Source organism: Ostrea edulis, chromosome 7, assembly GCF_947568905.1.
Source record: "Ostrea edulis chromosome 7, xbOstEdul1.1, whole genome shotgun sequence".
Taxonomy (NCBI): domain Eukaryota; kingdom Metazoa; phylum Mollusca; class Bivalvia; order Ostreida; family Ostreidae; genus Ostrea; species Ostrea edulis.
Window position 1 is genome coordinate 34,817,004 of NC_079170.1, and position 16,488 is coordinate 34,833,491.

At 36.1% G+C, this 16,488-nt stretch overlaps 1 protein-coding gene across 23 annotated transcripts in view; it reads right to left on the bottom strand.

The window, feature by feature from the left end:
* Window positions 1–208: 208 nt before the first annotated feature.
* LOC125654841 (SLIT-ROBO Rho GTPase-activating protein 1-like) overlaps window positions 209–16,488 on the bottom strand; it is a 50,652-nt gene continuing 34,372 nt past the window's right edge. For 3 of the 23 annotated variants that reach the window (XM_056144126.1, XM_056144115.1, XM_056144121.1), the window contains exons 10-19: window positions 15,990–16,092; window positions 15,748–15,808; window positions 15,579–15,656; window positions 14,963–15,094; window positions 14,041–14,137; window positions 13,442–13,654; window positions 12,555–12,631; window positions 10,044–10,055; window positions 5,966–6,146; window positions 209–3,507 (exon numbers count right to left, since the gene is read on the bottom strand). In XM_056144126.1, the coding sequence (XP_056000101.1) occupies window positions 2,514–3,507; window positions 5,966–6,146; window positions 10,044–10,055; window positions 12,555–12,631; window positions 13,442–13,654; window positions 14,041–14,137; window positions 14,963–15,094; window positions 15,579–15,656; window positions 15,748–15,808; window positions 15,990–16,092 (1,948 nt within the window). In that variant the 3' untranslated portion in view covers window positions 209–2,513. Of the gene's footprint in view, window positions 3,508–4,005; window positions 4,061–5,965; window positions 6,147–10,043; window positions 10,056–12,554; window positions 12,632–13,441; window positions 13,655–14,040; window positions 14,144–14,962; window positions 15,095–15,578; window positions 15,657–15,747; window positions 15,809–15,989; window positions 16,096–16,488 lie in introns of all 23 variants that reach the window. The other 20 variants (XM_056144125.1, XM_056144113.1, XM_056144119.1 and 17 more) reach the window with 9 other exon arrangements.

A 16,488-nucleotide genomic window follows, 5' to 3' on the forward strand; every position in this document is an offset into this window, starting at 1 on the left:
TCCAGAAGTCTGCACTTCTGTGTTCACAATATAATGTTAAGAAGCACTGATGGAGCCTGGTGTGACCCTGGTATGACCTTGACACAGTGACCTTAATTTTTAAAATGCTGCATAATATTGAGCAGGATAAGAAAATAGATAATGGCGTTGGGAACATTCCCTTTATGTCTTTCTTCAAATCTACTCACACATATAACAGACAATCAAAAGTTGTTAAAAATTTTAATAACTTTTTTTTCAATATGAAGCAATGTTTGGCTGACTCGTCTGATTGTTTTAGCAATCAGTTCTGCATAAAAAAGAAATGACTGATTAACTAGTAAACAAACAAGTAGTTACACTCGCTGTTTCATCAGAGAAATTAATATAAACAAGCAACGTCTCTCTCTGATTATATGAACACAGATGATTTAAATACACGCTACATAATGAAATTAAGTACACGTGTACCGAATTGTGGAACTGTCCTACCTAAACACATAACATAGACACTGTAACAAAAACAACACATTTTGATCATGATGAAGAAACACAAATTTGAGCTCAATGAGAATGCATTCTGCTGATTTGATCTTGTAAATATCAAGTTTAGCACCTTGGTCATAATGCATAATGTTACAAATATAACGGAAAAAATTCCCCCTTTACAACTGCACAGTGTTACTAGGTTTACGAAACAAGATGGATTCAAAAAATGTAATTGTTTTTTGGATACTCATCTAGAAAAATAATTTCCAGCAGGCTGAGACTGAAATCTTTTGACAATTTCTTGGTTTTTAATCCAAATTCAGAACAGAAAATGCTTGCAATGATTTAAATATATATATAAGGAAATTCTCAAACCATGAAGCATCTCCAGAAAAATGCTCAGCAATGCATGATTAATATTTATTAAGAAATTTCTGAACTGAAATGCATTTTCTCTATGGATATTTCAATATCTGAATTTGAGTACTTAATTAAAAAAAATACTTCAAATCAATGGATCCAGGTATGAAATGTGGCGTTAAACATTGCTGACTGCTATTTAAAAAAACAATAATGTTTTTTCATTTCACTTGGCCTAATTTCAGCCCAGAATTAGTAAATCCTTCATTTAAGTGAACTGGTCAAAAGAAAGTAAAGATGAAATAAAAAAATTCAAATACATTATGCTATCAATGTACATTTTTCCATGGCTGTAGTGGTAAATATACACATGCTGTTAACATTAATTCCTATGGAAACCTTCATGCGTAAGGTGTCAGTTTTATGATGCCAATATACTTTTGACATAAGAATTGTGATTCAAACTAACAGACTCAAGAAGTAATAAGCACATTATTCAAACAACCACCATGCATAAATTTCTACAGTATTCACGGAATGACAAAGTTCTAAGTCGCAGCGATATAAGTCAATAATGTAATGAAACGAGACTCGACTTTCATACAACCCTGTAGAAAAGAGATACTTTGTTCAGTACTGTAGTTGGAAGCGCTGCACAGTCAACATATCACAGTTATATTGTATTATGCCAGAATGCAATAAATATGCTCTGTCGTACACCCTTGTTCAGCTATTGAAAAGAAAAAGGCTCGCACTAAAAAAAAAATCAAAGAAATACACATTAAAGACAAATTTGGAACTAGTCAGATTAGTGTAATACTGAGTAAGGAAAAATATCCCAGAGTTTACAGCTGATTCTAATCTTAATTGATTCTACTTTGAGCAAAAGGATGTATTCCACATTCTTAAAATACAATTCTGAGACTGACTTGTTCACTTGTACATGTATATTCAAAGCATTCGATACATATTGCTGTAACAATTTAGCATTTTGTATACACTGTATTACTATATTTTTTAGCCTTTGTATAACAAAACTTGGTCGAGTTTAAATTCAACATTTTGTTATTTGAAAATGTGTAAACTTCCATGATGTATGTGGTTTAAAAGAGTGTTTTATTTCAAAAAGAAAATTGTGAGTAGGGAGAATACCGAAACATTTCCTGTTACATATATCCAAGTTTATAGATAAAAACCGGGTCTTAGTGAGACAGAGAGCGAGTAGAAAACTACAGTAAAACACGCTTATAACGAATTCACACTTATAACGAATTCAGGCTTATAACGAACACACTTATAATGAATTCACGGTTATAATGAATTCATGCTGCAAAATGATATTTACTCCCCTATGAGAGGAAAACAACAAATTTTGTATTGGTTATAACAAAGTTTGGTTATAACGAACTGTTTTTCACTGGCCCTAGAGGTTCACTATAACCGTGTTTTACTATACAAAGAAAAGAATGAACAGCCTGCACTAATGTACTACAGATCCTTGCGTCTCTTTATGTATGAAGTCCAATATTGCACTGAAAATCACTTATCTCACATTCACACTAATTAAAACTAATCGTACAATTGCACTCTTGTGTATACAAATGGAAACAAGAATCCTTCCAGTATGGAAGTCTGAATAAAATAATCCTCTCAATCTTCTTGAGGGTCTTCTTTCCCTTTTGTCACTACTTGGAATCAAGAGGGGCTGGCTGTGGTCCCGCCTGTCGACGTTGTACCTCTGGTGACCTTGTAGGTTTCTTCATGACAGGAGGTTTGACCTTAGGGGGAAGTTTAGGTTTCTCGGCAACAGGAGGTGGCTGTTTATGTCCCGTAAAACCACTAGGTGGAAGCACTGGGGGTACAGAAATAGATGATGTCATTGATGAGGTCATTGAGGATGACATTTCTGATGAGGTCAGTGATGATGTCATAGAGGCTGACATAAGGGGAGAAAAGGGGGGGTCTTTACTAGAGCCCTCCCTAGCACTTCCTCCTCTTTTCTTCCCAGCAAATGATCCCAGGAGTGGACTGGTCATAAAAGTTGACCCCCCTTGTTCAGCCTCTAAGAAATGCCCGGATATATTCCTAGGCATGGAGTTAGCTTTTTTCAGCGTGCCTTGATTGGACTGAGCGAATGTATCAGCAGTTGTTGTAGGGCTGTCGGGCTCACTTAGGTCCTGAGGGGACACGTTAGCACCTTCTGTAGGGAGATCTAGAACCAGATCTGGAGTGTGTTTGGGGGTGTGTTTGATGGTCGGTAAACTCATACGCTTGTCTGTCCTCTGTTGCATCTCCAGTGACCGGAGTCCTGACACCACCTCAGCCAGAGCACTGTCAATATCAGCACTTAAATCATCCTTAACATCTTCCTCCTCAACAATTCTTAAGGAATCTGTCCTTCTCTTCACCTCCAGTTTTGGGGAGCTATTGGTCTGTGCTGCGGGAACATTAACACTAGTGGAGTCTGTGTCTGCCATCGAGGACCGAGGGGTCCCTGAGGGGGTCATGTGGGGGGAGGGCTTCTCTGGGTTGCTGTCGTTTGTCGTGGTCTGTGGGGGTGGCTTCTCGGGCTGGTCGGGCTCAGTGAGGATTGTGGGGAGCTTTGATGCACTGGCCTTGCTCAAGGTCGACGATCGGCTAACTCCGTCTTCGTCGGGCTGACTTCTCTTCTCCTCAGGACTAGAAAAAGAGAAAAAAAAAGTTTTAGAATTCTCAGAAATCTCTTGCCATCCACTCTTCATTAAAAGTCTTTTTCTGACAATTCTGTTCATTGGTTATCTTAATGTAGTAAACTGTGAATATCTCAACTTCCATTCATTGAAGTTCTGAACAGAAATGTGAACTTATTATAAAGTGCTGAAACATTGCAATTGTGAGATGAATCCCAGCTATTAAAAGTGTCTGATGATACATGTATATATAGGTAAAATCAACACCGTGTTAGGGGTTAGGAAAATCACTCAGTGACATAAACCGGTGTCGTTACAAGAGAATTTATAAAAAAAAAACCAAAAAACAAAAAGTTCAAACAAAACCATGTTTTTCTAGTGTGTGCTGGACGTAACTTGATAAAAAGATCAAAGGTATAGATTGTGGATAGAAAAAAATGCATGACTGAGTAATTACATTTGGAGTAATTAGAAAATGACCGCATAAATCACAGGTATTTGATTTTACCTGTCCATTGATTGATAAATGCGACTCCTCCCATCTGGAGAGAGAAAAGGTCTCACTGTCATGAAATAAATGTTTTTATTTCAATAAACTAAATATCACAGTGCCTGGCAGATTCAGGTAACTACCAGCACCATGTGGTTTATGACCGTACAAGGCATCTCAGGACAATGACATAAACATGCTATCTGGTGTAAACAGCCGTGGCTGCAATTGGCACGACAAAATTTTTTTGTTTAACATTACATAAACCAACTTTTATTTGTCACGATTTTTCAGCAATCAAACAGTTTGCTGCGACTAATTTTCGCGACAGAGATAATCTTAAACACGATAGATATTAAAGGACTGGTCTGCAGCGAGAAATTTTCATGGCAAGGTTCTAGTCAACTTCACGAAAATTTCTCGCATGTAAACAAAAGTTGGTTTTTAGCGCCTTTTTTTTTTTTTTTGGATATACGGTACTTTAAACAATATTTTACCTCACATTAGTACCTATCAACTTAAAAGTACCAATTCCCAAGATACACGTTTCATTCACTGAGCATGCGAACTCTCGTTCATAGCCTGCCGATGCAGAGTAATATACCCAGACATCATAACATACATATATACACATTTTATGATTATGAACCCTCCATGCATTTAAGTAATTCTTAACCCCGTCCCTTCTACCTCTGGGATATCTACGTGACAGATTCTCGTAGTATGACTCGCTAGACGTGTGCACAAGTTTCTGTTATCTGAAAGCAGTAACTATTGGATATCATTAAAACAGGAGAGTACAACGCCCATAGTAAAACAGGAGAGTACAATGCCCATAGTAAAACAGGAGAGTACAACGCCCATAGTAAAACAGGAGAGTACAATGCCCATAGTAAAACAGGAGAGTACAACACCCATAGTAAAACAGGAGAGTACAACACCCATAGTAAAACAGGAGAGTACAATGCCCATAGTAAAACAGGAGAGTACAATGCCCATAGTAAAACAGGAGAATACAATGCCCATAGTAAAACAGGAGAGTACAACGCCCATAGTAAAACAGGAGAGTACAACGCCCATAGTAAAACAGGAAAGTACAATGCCCATAGTAAAACAGGAGAGTACAACGCCCATAGTAAAACAGGAGAGTACAATGCCCATAGTAAAACAGGAGAGTACAACACCCATAGTAAAACAGGAGAGTACAATGCCCATAGTAAAACAGGAGAGTACAATGCCCATAGTAAAACAGGAGAGTACAACGCCCATAGTAAAACAGGTGAGTACAACGCCCATAGTAAAACAGGAGAGTACAATGCCCATAGTAAAACAGGAGAGTACAACACCCATAGTAAAACAGGAGAGTACAACGCCCATAGTAAAACAGGAGAGTACAACGCCCATAGTAAAACAGGAGAGTACAACGCCCATAGTAAAACAGGAGAGTAAATTTGTGTTTACATTAACTTTATCTTACTTATCATAACAAGAGGTCCACAATGCTCACCAGAGGCACCTGACATACAAACATCTAGAAACTTGGCAACTTTCACTGTGGTCCCATTTCACTATTAAAGTGGAGGTATTTGTATTTTGATAAATTGCAGGTCTTTGCTGCTATAGAAATTTCTTATTTCAAGCCTCATTGGCCTCATCAGACTCTGGTGGCAGTTATCTGAGTACATTTAAATCTACCTACATCAAACGATTTTGCAAACATGAAGGTTTTTTTTTTTTGCAACTGATCCTGTGATCCTAAAAAAAGCCTCTTATTTTCATTATTGTGAACACAATTCAGTCTTTTACAAGAGATGCCATAGTTGGTTGGAATTGGTCCAATAATTATGAAGAGTTTGTAAACACAAACAGTCAACAAATATAAAGACAGATGACATAAATTTGATCAATAAAAGCTTGCTACAGTCCCCCTCCCCCCAGTTCAGTAAAATCCTTCAACGATTCCTTAATGGTTACTTACGGGTGTTTGAGGTTGATGTAGCGGTCCGGGATGAGTCCCTCCTTCCCCTGGTAGAGCCCCTCCCACCAGTCACTGGACACGCGGTGGTACACCAGCAGAGTGTCATGCTTTTTAAACGACAGCTCCCTCTCCGTCCTTCCCTCAAAATCATACAGCGCTACAGCTTCAAAGATCTGAGCATCTGTCAAAAACAAAAGGCCACAAGGCACAATGAGAAAAAATAAGATCTGAGCATCTGTCAAAAACAAAAGGCCACAAGGCACAATGAGAAAAAATCAGTTGGTACAATTATTTTATAACAGGATCCGTCTAGGAAAGCTCTGAGATATCATTCTGCATGTACATGAACCTTCAAAACTTCTATTTTTGTTTCTATAACATCATCTGGATAATTTCAGTATTATAGTTAGTGAATTTCTGACCTTTCAAACAATGGGATGTTTTTTCTTTACTGAATTTTTGAAAGATTTAACCAACTTGAGGATGCATTTGGGAATAAATGCTTCAAAACAATGACTGCCATGCTCCCCCCCCCCCTTTTTTTAGTTTGATTAAAACTACTTCTAATTTTCTAATCATAACCAACTGTTTAATATTTTCAGACATTTTTGTTAATTTGGGCACATGCTTTACTTCCATTCTGTTATTCAAGTAACATTTTGAAAAAAAAAATCAGAATTACCCCCCCCCCCAAAAAAAAGAAACCCAACCAACATAAAATCATCCGGCTTCTTGGCAAGAAATCAGTGATGTAATTATTCTTCCCGAGAAATTGTATAACAATTTTCAATATACATGTTGCTTTTATACAAATCATAATACTCGATACTTTTTTACATATAATAATACTCGTTGCTTTTATACAAAATCATAATACTTGTTGCTTTTATACATATCATATTACACGTTGCTTTTATACAAATCATATTGCTCGTTGCTTTTATACATCCCAAACCGGTACTACACCATACCTGCGGTCGATAGATCCCTGTTTTACAATATGCCAGCCCTGACGTGTGTGTGTTAGTATATATACACATATAACAAAGCAGTGCTGTTACTATACAATCCAGTGGTCATTCTGATTAACCAACATGTTATCTTAATTCCATGCAAAGTCTAGCGTCGCCTACTGACAATTGTACCAACTTCATACAAAGGATTCGATCTTGAGGCCTGTAACATAATGCAATTAGAACAAAATAATGACCAACGTACCACAGAAACAGAATTCAGTAACACTGACCTCCTACCACAGAAACACTGACCTACCACAGTAACACTGACCTACCACAGAAACACCGACCTCCTATCACAGAAACACTGACCTACCACAGAAACACCGACCTACCACAGAAACACTGACCTACCACAGAAACACCGACCTACCACAGAAACACCGACCTACCACAGAAACACTGACCTACCACAGAAACACCGACCTACCACAGAAACACCGACCTACCACAGAAACACCGACCTACCACAGAAACACCGACCTACCACAGAAACACCGACCTACCACAGAAACACCAACCTACCACAGAAACACTGACCTACCACAGAAACACCGACCTACCACAGAAACACTGACCTACCACAGAAACACCAACCTACCACAGAAACACTGACCTACCACAAAAACACCGACCTCCTACCACAGAAACTTTCACCAACTTACCACAGAGACAGAATTCAGTAACATCGACCTACCACAGAAACAGAATTCAGTAACATCGACCTACAGTGTACCACAGAAACAGAATTCAGAAACACCGACCTACCACAGAAACACCGACCTACCACAGAAACACCGACCTACCACAGAAACATCGACCTACCACAGAAACAGAATTCAGTATCACAGATATGGCCAACCTCCTACTACAGCCACATTGAGTTCTTCCATCACATAATCGCAGGAGATTGTGTACCAATCGAAATATTACAAGTCGTCCATTTTCATTTTCTATACAATTCTATACGTAAACAATGTCCCAAAAATTTACTATCTACAAACAGTTAAGGGGTGAGACAAAAAGTTCAATGTCTGACAAAAAACTAAATTCAAATAGTTTTCACCAAGATCCCCCCACCCCCTTTAAAACTTAATATGATGAATGTTGAAACTATTCTATCAACAAGTAAAAACATATGATTATAAATAACACTCTGTACACCTTTTCTACTAGCTGTTTAATAACAAATGAAAGTGAACATTAAAATTATTAAATGTTCATCAAAATATAATACTATGTGGTTTAAATAACAGTTGCTTGTCTTATTATTTTTTCTTCACTAAAGTGCAATTAATGTCGGATAACAGAAACTTAGGAAAAATGTTATCCCCTTCCCCCTAACTATTTGAAATTATAATGTAGATTTTTTTTTTATCTGAAATCGATCTTTTGATCTCGCCCCTAAAATGGACTGTTACGAAAAACTGTAGATTAGCGTGAGAAAGATGTATCCCTTAGTAATTTATTAACTAGTTTCCCAAAATGTGGTCATGTAAATAGATACATGGCCTTCCTTCTAGATCTGGCTAGTGGGTTAACCCTTTAATTAATTAGATCGGTAGAGCACTGGGTTAACCCTTTAATTAATTAGATCGGTAGAGCACTGGACTGTAGTGTTAGTGGGTTAACCCTTTAGTTCGATCGGTAGAGCACTGGACTGTCATGCCAAAGGGCCAGGGTTTGATCCTCAGTGACGCAATATGTTTCTGTTACATTTGGCACCACCTTGGGACTCGGGTGCCCTTAGTCAGAACCGGTGGGAAGGCCGTGTATCTAACACTACCACATTAGTAATGCCAAAAATAGTACTTCTCTACCTACAGATAATTATACATCTCCAAATATTACACAGACATTTTGAATACTTTCTACAGCACACACTGTACTTATGACAACACTGTTCAAATCGTACAAATTAGAAACCATTTTCCTATTTCTTAAATCTTTAGGAATCTTTGCAAAATGATTTTCTCAATTTTTCTTTCTTAAACAAATTTATGAAACTCTTTGAAACAAAATACTGTTTTAATCTCGAAACCACATCCTGGACATTGTTACACATGGTTCTCATGACAACAACAGCAGAATGCAAGAACAGCTACGAAACAGAAAATCTCATTCCAAAACGGTCATTTCCTGGGAAACCAATAGCTACAAACAATATATAGGCTGAGTGCTTACTACGGAACCAAAATGGCCGGGTTAGGGAGGGTTATGAACTGAAACAGACACAAATAAATTGAGCAAATTGATTGTTTGTCTCAGGATGTGTTCACTCAATGAATGAAAGCAGAACAGAGAAGTCATCACCCCCCCTCAACATTAAAAGCGACCAGTTAGTGTATCGAAGCTATAAACCATTGCTGTGTGTGTAAATATATAACGTAGCATAGTGAAGCTGTGTGGTTAGGGAGTTTAAATGGTTAAAAATTTATTTTTCTCCAGGATTTACATTGAGAAAACATGAATTCTTTCAAATTCACTACGATACCGTAAAATCACTCATGTAAAATCGCTCGCAATAAACCCATTTTTTTTTCATGATGTCAAATTGGAGGAAGATAGAAATATTCGGGTAGAAGTGTAACTTTTCTTCATTTTATTTCACTTTCTTATATCATGGAAAATTTAAAATCATTGTTCCCTTTAATTCCCCCCTCATGAAAAGCAATGATTTTCTGGTATTTTCACGGGGTCAAATTTTTGCCGCATCAGAAAGAGTACCATTTTTCTGAGCTCTTCATTTCTTGATTCAGGAGTTATCTTGAAACTTTATGGCGCCTCCCCCTCCCCCCTGTTAACGGAGAATTTGGATTTATGGGTCTGATAAAAATCTGACCCCCCCCCCTCCTGAAAATTAGCGATTTTACAGTATGTTGTGATGCTCTTTCAATCTCTGATGTATGTCCTATTCATTCATTGATGTGAACACAACAGTCCAATGAAAATAGGCAAGCTCTGAATAATAAATGAATTCATTCAGAAATAAAAAAAAAAAAAAAAAACCAAAATGGTGGTGTGAGAACTGAGATATAAATAGATATGTCTTACATCCTTACCTAGCGAAGACCCTGGAAGAGCACTCAACCGTGTCATTACCGTGGTTACAGCATACATGTTAAATGGTTCAGTGAATTTCAAATTGTGGTGAAATAAATGAAAGTGAGATTCTGTGATTAAAGCTTAAAATACTATCCCAGTGAAAAAATATCTAATGTTTGTAGTCTGTTTTGTATCTTGTGTAAATATAACAGTTTTGCAAAATTTTACAAAATAATCCTTCATGTCTTGTTAAGGGAAATTAACATTTCTGGATGAATAGTTTCTCTGTTTGTAAGATTCAGTATACAGTGTTCATTAACATAATATGGTAGATATAATGTTGAGTAGTATTGTGTGGTAGATATAATGTTGTTGAGTAGTATTGTGTGTTGGATATAATGTTGTTGAGTAGCATTGTGTGGTGGATATAATGTTGAGCAGTGATGTTGTGGGTATAATAATGTTGAGTAGTATTGTGGTAGATATAATGTTGTTAAGTAGTATTGTATGGTGGATATAATGTTGAGTAGTAATGTGGTAGATATAATGTTGTTGAGTAGTATTGTGTGTTGGATATAAAGTTGTTGAGTAGTATTGTGTGGTAGATATAATGTAGCTGAGCAGTATTGTGTTGGATATAATGTTGTTGAGTAGTATTGTGTGGTAGATATAATGTTGTTGAGTAGTATTGTGTGGTAGATATAATGTTGTTGAGTAGTATTGTGTGTTGGATATAATGTTGTTGAGTAGTATTGTGTGGTGGATATAATGTTGTTGAGTAGTATTGTGTGGTAGATATAATGTTGTTGAGTAGTATTGTGTGGTAGATATAATGTTGTTGAGTAGTATTGTGTGTTGGATATAATGTTGTTGAGTAGTATTGTGTGGTGGATATAATGTTGAGCAGTAATGTTGTGGGTATAATAATGTTGAGTAGTACTGTGGTAGATATAATGTTAAGTAGTATTGTGGTAGATATAATGTTGAGTATTGTGGTAGATAAAATGTTGAGTATTGTGGTACATATAATATTAAGTAGTATTGTGGTAGACATAATGTTGAGTATTGTGGTAGATAAAATGTTGTCGAGTAGCACTGTGGTAGATATAATGTTGAGTAGTATTGTGGTAGATATAATGTTAAGTAGTATTGTGGTAGATATAATGTTGAGTAGTATTGTGGTAAGATATAATGTTAAGTAGTATTGTGGTGGATATAATGTTGAGTAGTATTGTGGTGGATATAATGTTGAGGAGTATTGTGGTAGATATAATATTGTTGAGTAGTACTGTGGTAGATATAATGTTAAGTAGTATTGTGGTAGATATAATGTTGAGTAGTACTGTGGTAGATATAATGTTGAGTAGTATTGTGGTGGATATAATGTTGAGTAGTATTGTGGTAGACATAATGTTGAGTATTGTGGTAGATAAAATGTTGTCGAGTAGCACTGTGGTAGATATAATGTTGAGTAGTATTGTGGTAGATATAATGTTAAGTAGTATTGTGGTAGATATAATGTTGAGTAGTATTGTGGTAAGATATAATGTTAAGTAGTATTGTGGTGGATATAATGTTGAGTAGTATTGTGGTGGATATAATGTTGAGTAGTATTGTGGTAGATATAATATTGTTGAGTAGTACTGTGGTAGATATAATGTTAAGTAGTATTGTGGTAGATATAATGTTGAGTAGTATTGTGGTGGATATAATGTTGAGTAGTACTGTGGTAGACATAATGTTGAGTATTGTGGTAGATATAATGTTGAGTAGTACTGTGGTAGATATAATGTTGAGTAGTATTGTGGTAGATATAATGTTAAGTAGTATTGTGGTGGATATAATGTTGAGTAGTATTGTGGTAGATATAATGTTAAGTAGTATTGTGGTGGATATAATGTTGAGTAGTATTGTGGTAGATATAATGTTAAGTAGTATTGTGGTGGATATAATGTTGAGTAGTATTGTGGTAGATATAATATTGTTGAGTAGTACTGTGGTAGATATAATGTTAAGTAGTATTGTGGTAGATATAATGTTGAGTAGTATTGTGGTGGATATAATGTTGAGTAGTACTGTGGTAGACATAATGTTGAGTATTGTGGTAGATATAATGTTGAGTAGTACTGTGGTAGATATAATGTTGAGTAGTACTGTGGTGGATAGATAGAAGTGAATTATTCTGAGTAAGGACAGTTATTAAATCAACCCAACAGTTGCTGTACTCCAGAGAAACAGTCGATCTGTAGGCAGGGATTTCTCTCTTTTATTTGAATAAAGGAGAAAAGTTACATAAAAGTACATGGAGTTTAAAGATATCTTGCATTTATGGATACGAAAAATGGGCTTATCTATGTGTCTTTGATCACACACTAACATCAATCGGAACCGCTCGCCCTTTACTCCGTAAAACATTTTATGGAGTAAAGGACGAGGGGTTCTGAATGACACTAACATGTTCCCTGCATTCAGATCTGGTAAAGAATGAGAGAAAAATCACACCAACAGACACACACACATCCACATACCATCATCATCTTCATCATCGCTAGTGACAGAACTCGGATCGACTTCTATGTCCGTTATATCATTGTAACTCTCTCTACTGAAAAAAAAACAAAAACATTAAAGTCTTTCTAAATTGTCGATCGATTCCTACTAGTCCATGTATACACTGGTTTGCAAGCTCAGTTCTGATATAATATCATTCTATTATACCTTTATTAATTTTCAGAAAAATGCAGTCGATAGATAAAATATTAACAATTTTCATAAATTGGAATTTAAAAACTATTCTGAACTGTTATGTTGTCAATCCATGCTAATATGATAACAGAAAAATTACAATAATAGGGATGTATGATATCACACAATATAACACTGTATTACAATAATAGGGGTGTATGATATCACACATTATAACACAGTATTACAATAATAGGGGTGTATGATATCACACATTATAACACAGTATTACAATAATAGGGGTGTATGATATCACACATTATAACACTGTATTACAATAATAGGGGTGTATGATATCACACATTATAACACAGTATTACAATAATAGGAGTGTATGATATCACACATTATAACACAGTATTACAATAATAGGGATGTATGTGATCACACAATACGACACAGTATTACAATAATAGGGGTGTATGATATCACACATTATAACACTGTATTACAATAATAGGGGTGTATGATATCACACAATATAACACAGTATTACAATAATAGGGATGTGTGATATCACACAATATAACACAGTATTATAATAATAGGGATGTGTGATATCACACAATATTACAATAATAGGGATGTGTGATATCACACAATATAACACAGTATTACAATAATAGGGGTGTATGATTTCAACGTTCACACATTGTAATTCAAGGCTTACTCTGGGTCATCGACGATACACTTCTCGTAGACTTCGCCGCCCTCAAACGTGAAGATATCTTCATGATGGATGATGATAGTTTTAATGACCTCATGAACGTTTCCCTGGTACGAGACTTGGTCACGGTCTGATGGGATTGGAAGAAGTGTCGGACCGAAACAGATGGCCAGGTTGTACGGGTCCATCATGTTCTCATCTGAATACTCTGATAAACTGAAACAGAAAGTATGCTCCATCTGACGTCAAAATAATGAATGTTTGAAATATATGATGCAATCTACCAATACGTATATTATATTGCCACTGGTATGTTTCACACAAAACGAGAAATCATCATTACTCTTCAGTAGAAATTACTAACTCGAAAACTTTTGTAGCTAATTGATATTGTTTTTGTGGCCAATTTTATTGTTTTCGAGATTAATTAATATTGTTTTTGTGTCTAATTAACACTGTTAAACAAACTTACATAATGAATACCAATTCTTTACAATTAAAATCTATCAGCATGTTATTTTTTCACTCTACAACCAAAGGGAGCTTACTGCATATACACTTGATTATTGAATGATTTGTACATCTTTCCGACGTTGACTTACTGATTGAGGAAGGCGAAGAGATACCGCATCACCACCAGTACACACCGCGGTAACGGCGACAGCAGATCTTTAATCTTCTCCACCCGCTGTCCGTCATCTAATTCTGAAATGTAGAGGCACTCGCCTTGAACTCCAAAACCCACCATACACGATCAATACGTCCGTCCGGACTTACCGACAACATCGATAAGTCCCTGAACATATTGAACATGTATGGTGGGCCTTGGACAGCAGAAATCAGGCAAGGATTACACAGGGGTGTGGCAGTATACAGGGTGACACGATGTCAACAGAGGTCAAGGGTCATCATTGACATGCACTCACACTATGTCAACATGCAGGGTGGGGGTATAAATATACATACACAAATAAAATGATAAAACTTCATCTCATTCACAATCAAAATATGTTTCTAACTTTTTTCCAAGATACCAGCATTTCCACTTTATCTCGCATCGAAAAACGATTTCAAAAAGAGATTCTCGAATTTTTAACAAGCAAAGCAAAGAGCACAGTTTCCAATCAAATATGTGTTAATATGACTCTAAATGAAGAGAGAAAGCAAACTTGCTGTAGTAATGCATGGAGTTTAAATAGCGAATAAGTTTGTATGAAAACAGCAGCAGAATTTACCAGAGACCAAGATATATAGATATACAGAACAAAGGTTAGATAGAAACAAGTTAGTAAAACAAGCCCAGCATGCATGTTCAATTATGTTTTACTTAAGCTCTTTTGGTGTTTAGATTATATCAAAAGTGTTGAATATCATAACTCATAAATATGATTAACTGGTACTATCCAATACGGTTAAACCTTTAAGAGATATTCGTACATCAGTTATAAGAAAGTGAATATTTGCTAGTCTCTGTGCTGTTAGTAAGTTGAGATAATTATTACTCCCTGACAATCAAACACTTACTACTCCCTGATATCAACTCGTCAAACAGAGGCAGAGGAAACAAAGGCTCGCGTAGCTCCCTGAAGTAAAGTTTGAGAACCCCAGCCACTGAATTAATGTCACTGGGATCCATGTCAATGAGCGGATCTTCGCCTACAAGTAGTCAAAACAAATGAAGTCAGTGTGCGATCATTTAATTCATGACAGCCTATTACTGAGGATTGTGGAGATTTTACAGTCTCATTGGGATGTAATTTTGGGGGTGTGGTTCCTATACACTGAAACATTATATATAAATTGTGTATTTAGTTGTGGTTTGAAATTCTTGGAATCCATGAAAACAGAGCCCCCACAAAATTGAATGAATTCGTTCTTTCTGTACCTCGGGGAAACAAAAGTACATTTCCTGGTTATATCTCCTCATTGGCCACAACAGAAATCAAACTATAGCGTCCTCTCTTGTAATTGGTCAGAATGGTAGGACAGTGATACTTACAAATATTTAATTTCTTGTCATCAAAAACCCTTCTTTACTTTTTGAAACAATTAACATTGCATTAATTAATGACAATTCTACAGGTGCAAAATACAGCATGCGAGAATCTGTACGAACAAAAAATCCAAAATCAGTTCCAACCTTTCTCGAACTCCACCCTGAATTCGTTGATTTCTACCTGAGCACCGGACACTCGGAAAATCCCCTGATGATGCATGCCTACAGATAAATAAAAAAATAGCCAGTTTGATAGATAAAATGTGAAGCCCAGGTATATTGAAGTCTGACTGAATTCATTAAAATTTCTTACCATATAAGTTAATTGCCCGTACACAACTTTTAATAACAAGTGGAATTTCCTGCCCAGTTGCCTGAAATAATATGATTCTCCAATCTTATATGTGCATAGAAGCAGTATAAATACACAATAGCACAAAAGAAAATTGCAAGTAAAAATTCTGGTACAACCAGCTATACCTTTCTATTCATATTACTGACAAGTCTTATTTTTAGCACATTTACAAGGATTTCCAAGCCATAATTAGAACATACATCACAGTATTCCTCCAGGCTTCCCCCAAATAGTTTGGGCTGTCCAACCAATTGACTTCGACCAATCCGCCTCTTTTTTGGTTTTGGGGGTAACGAGGGCGGTCTGCTGAAAATCAGGAAGTATTACACCATGCAGCAACATTTCATGCATGCAAAAACATGTACCGTATACATTAACCATAATCAATACATCAAATGGTCTCCTTAATCATGAACAGACAGCACTATAACACGTATACATTTACTATCATCAATACATCAAAACCCAAACATATTTCTAGTCTCCCTAATCATAGACAGACAGCACTATAATACACACACTACAAATACAATGAGAAATGATAAGCCTCTTCCTATTATCTTTAGGACATGTGTAGCATGTTTGATGATGATAGTCTTAGACTAATGTTTCTGTTTGAGGCACAAGGTGCTTGCTGAAAGACACATTGTGTCAAAACTTCATATGACCCGTATATGATAGTGTGAAATAACACAGTAA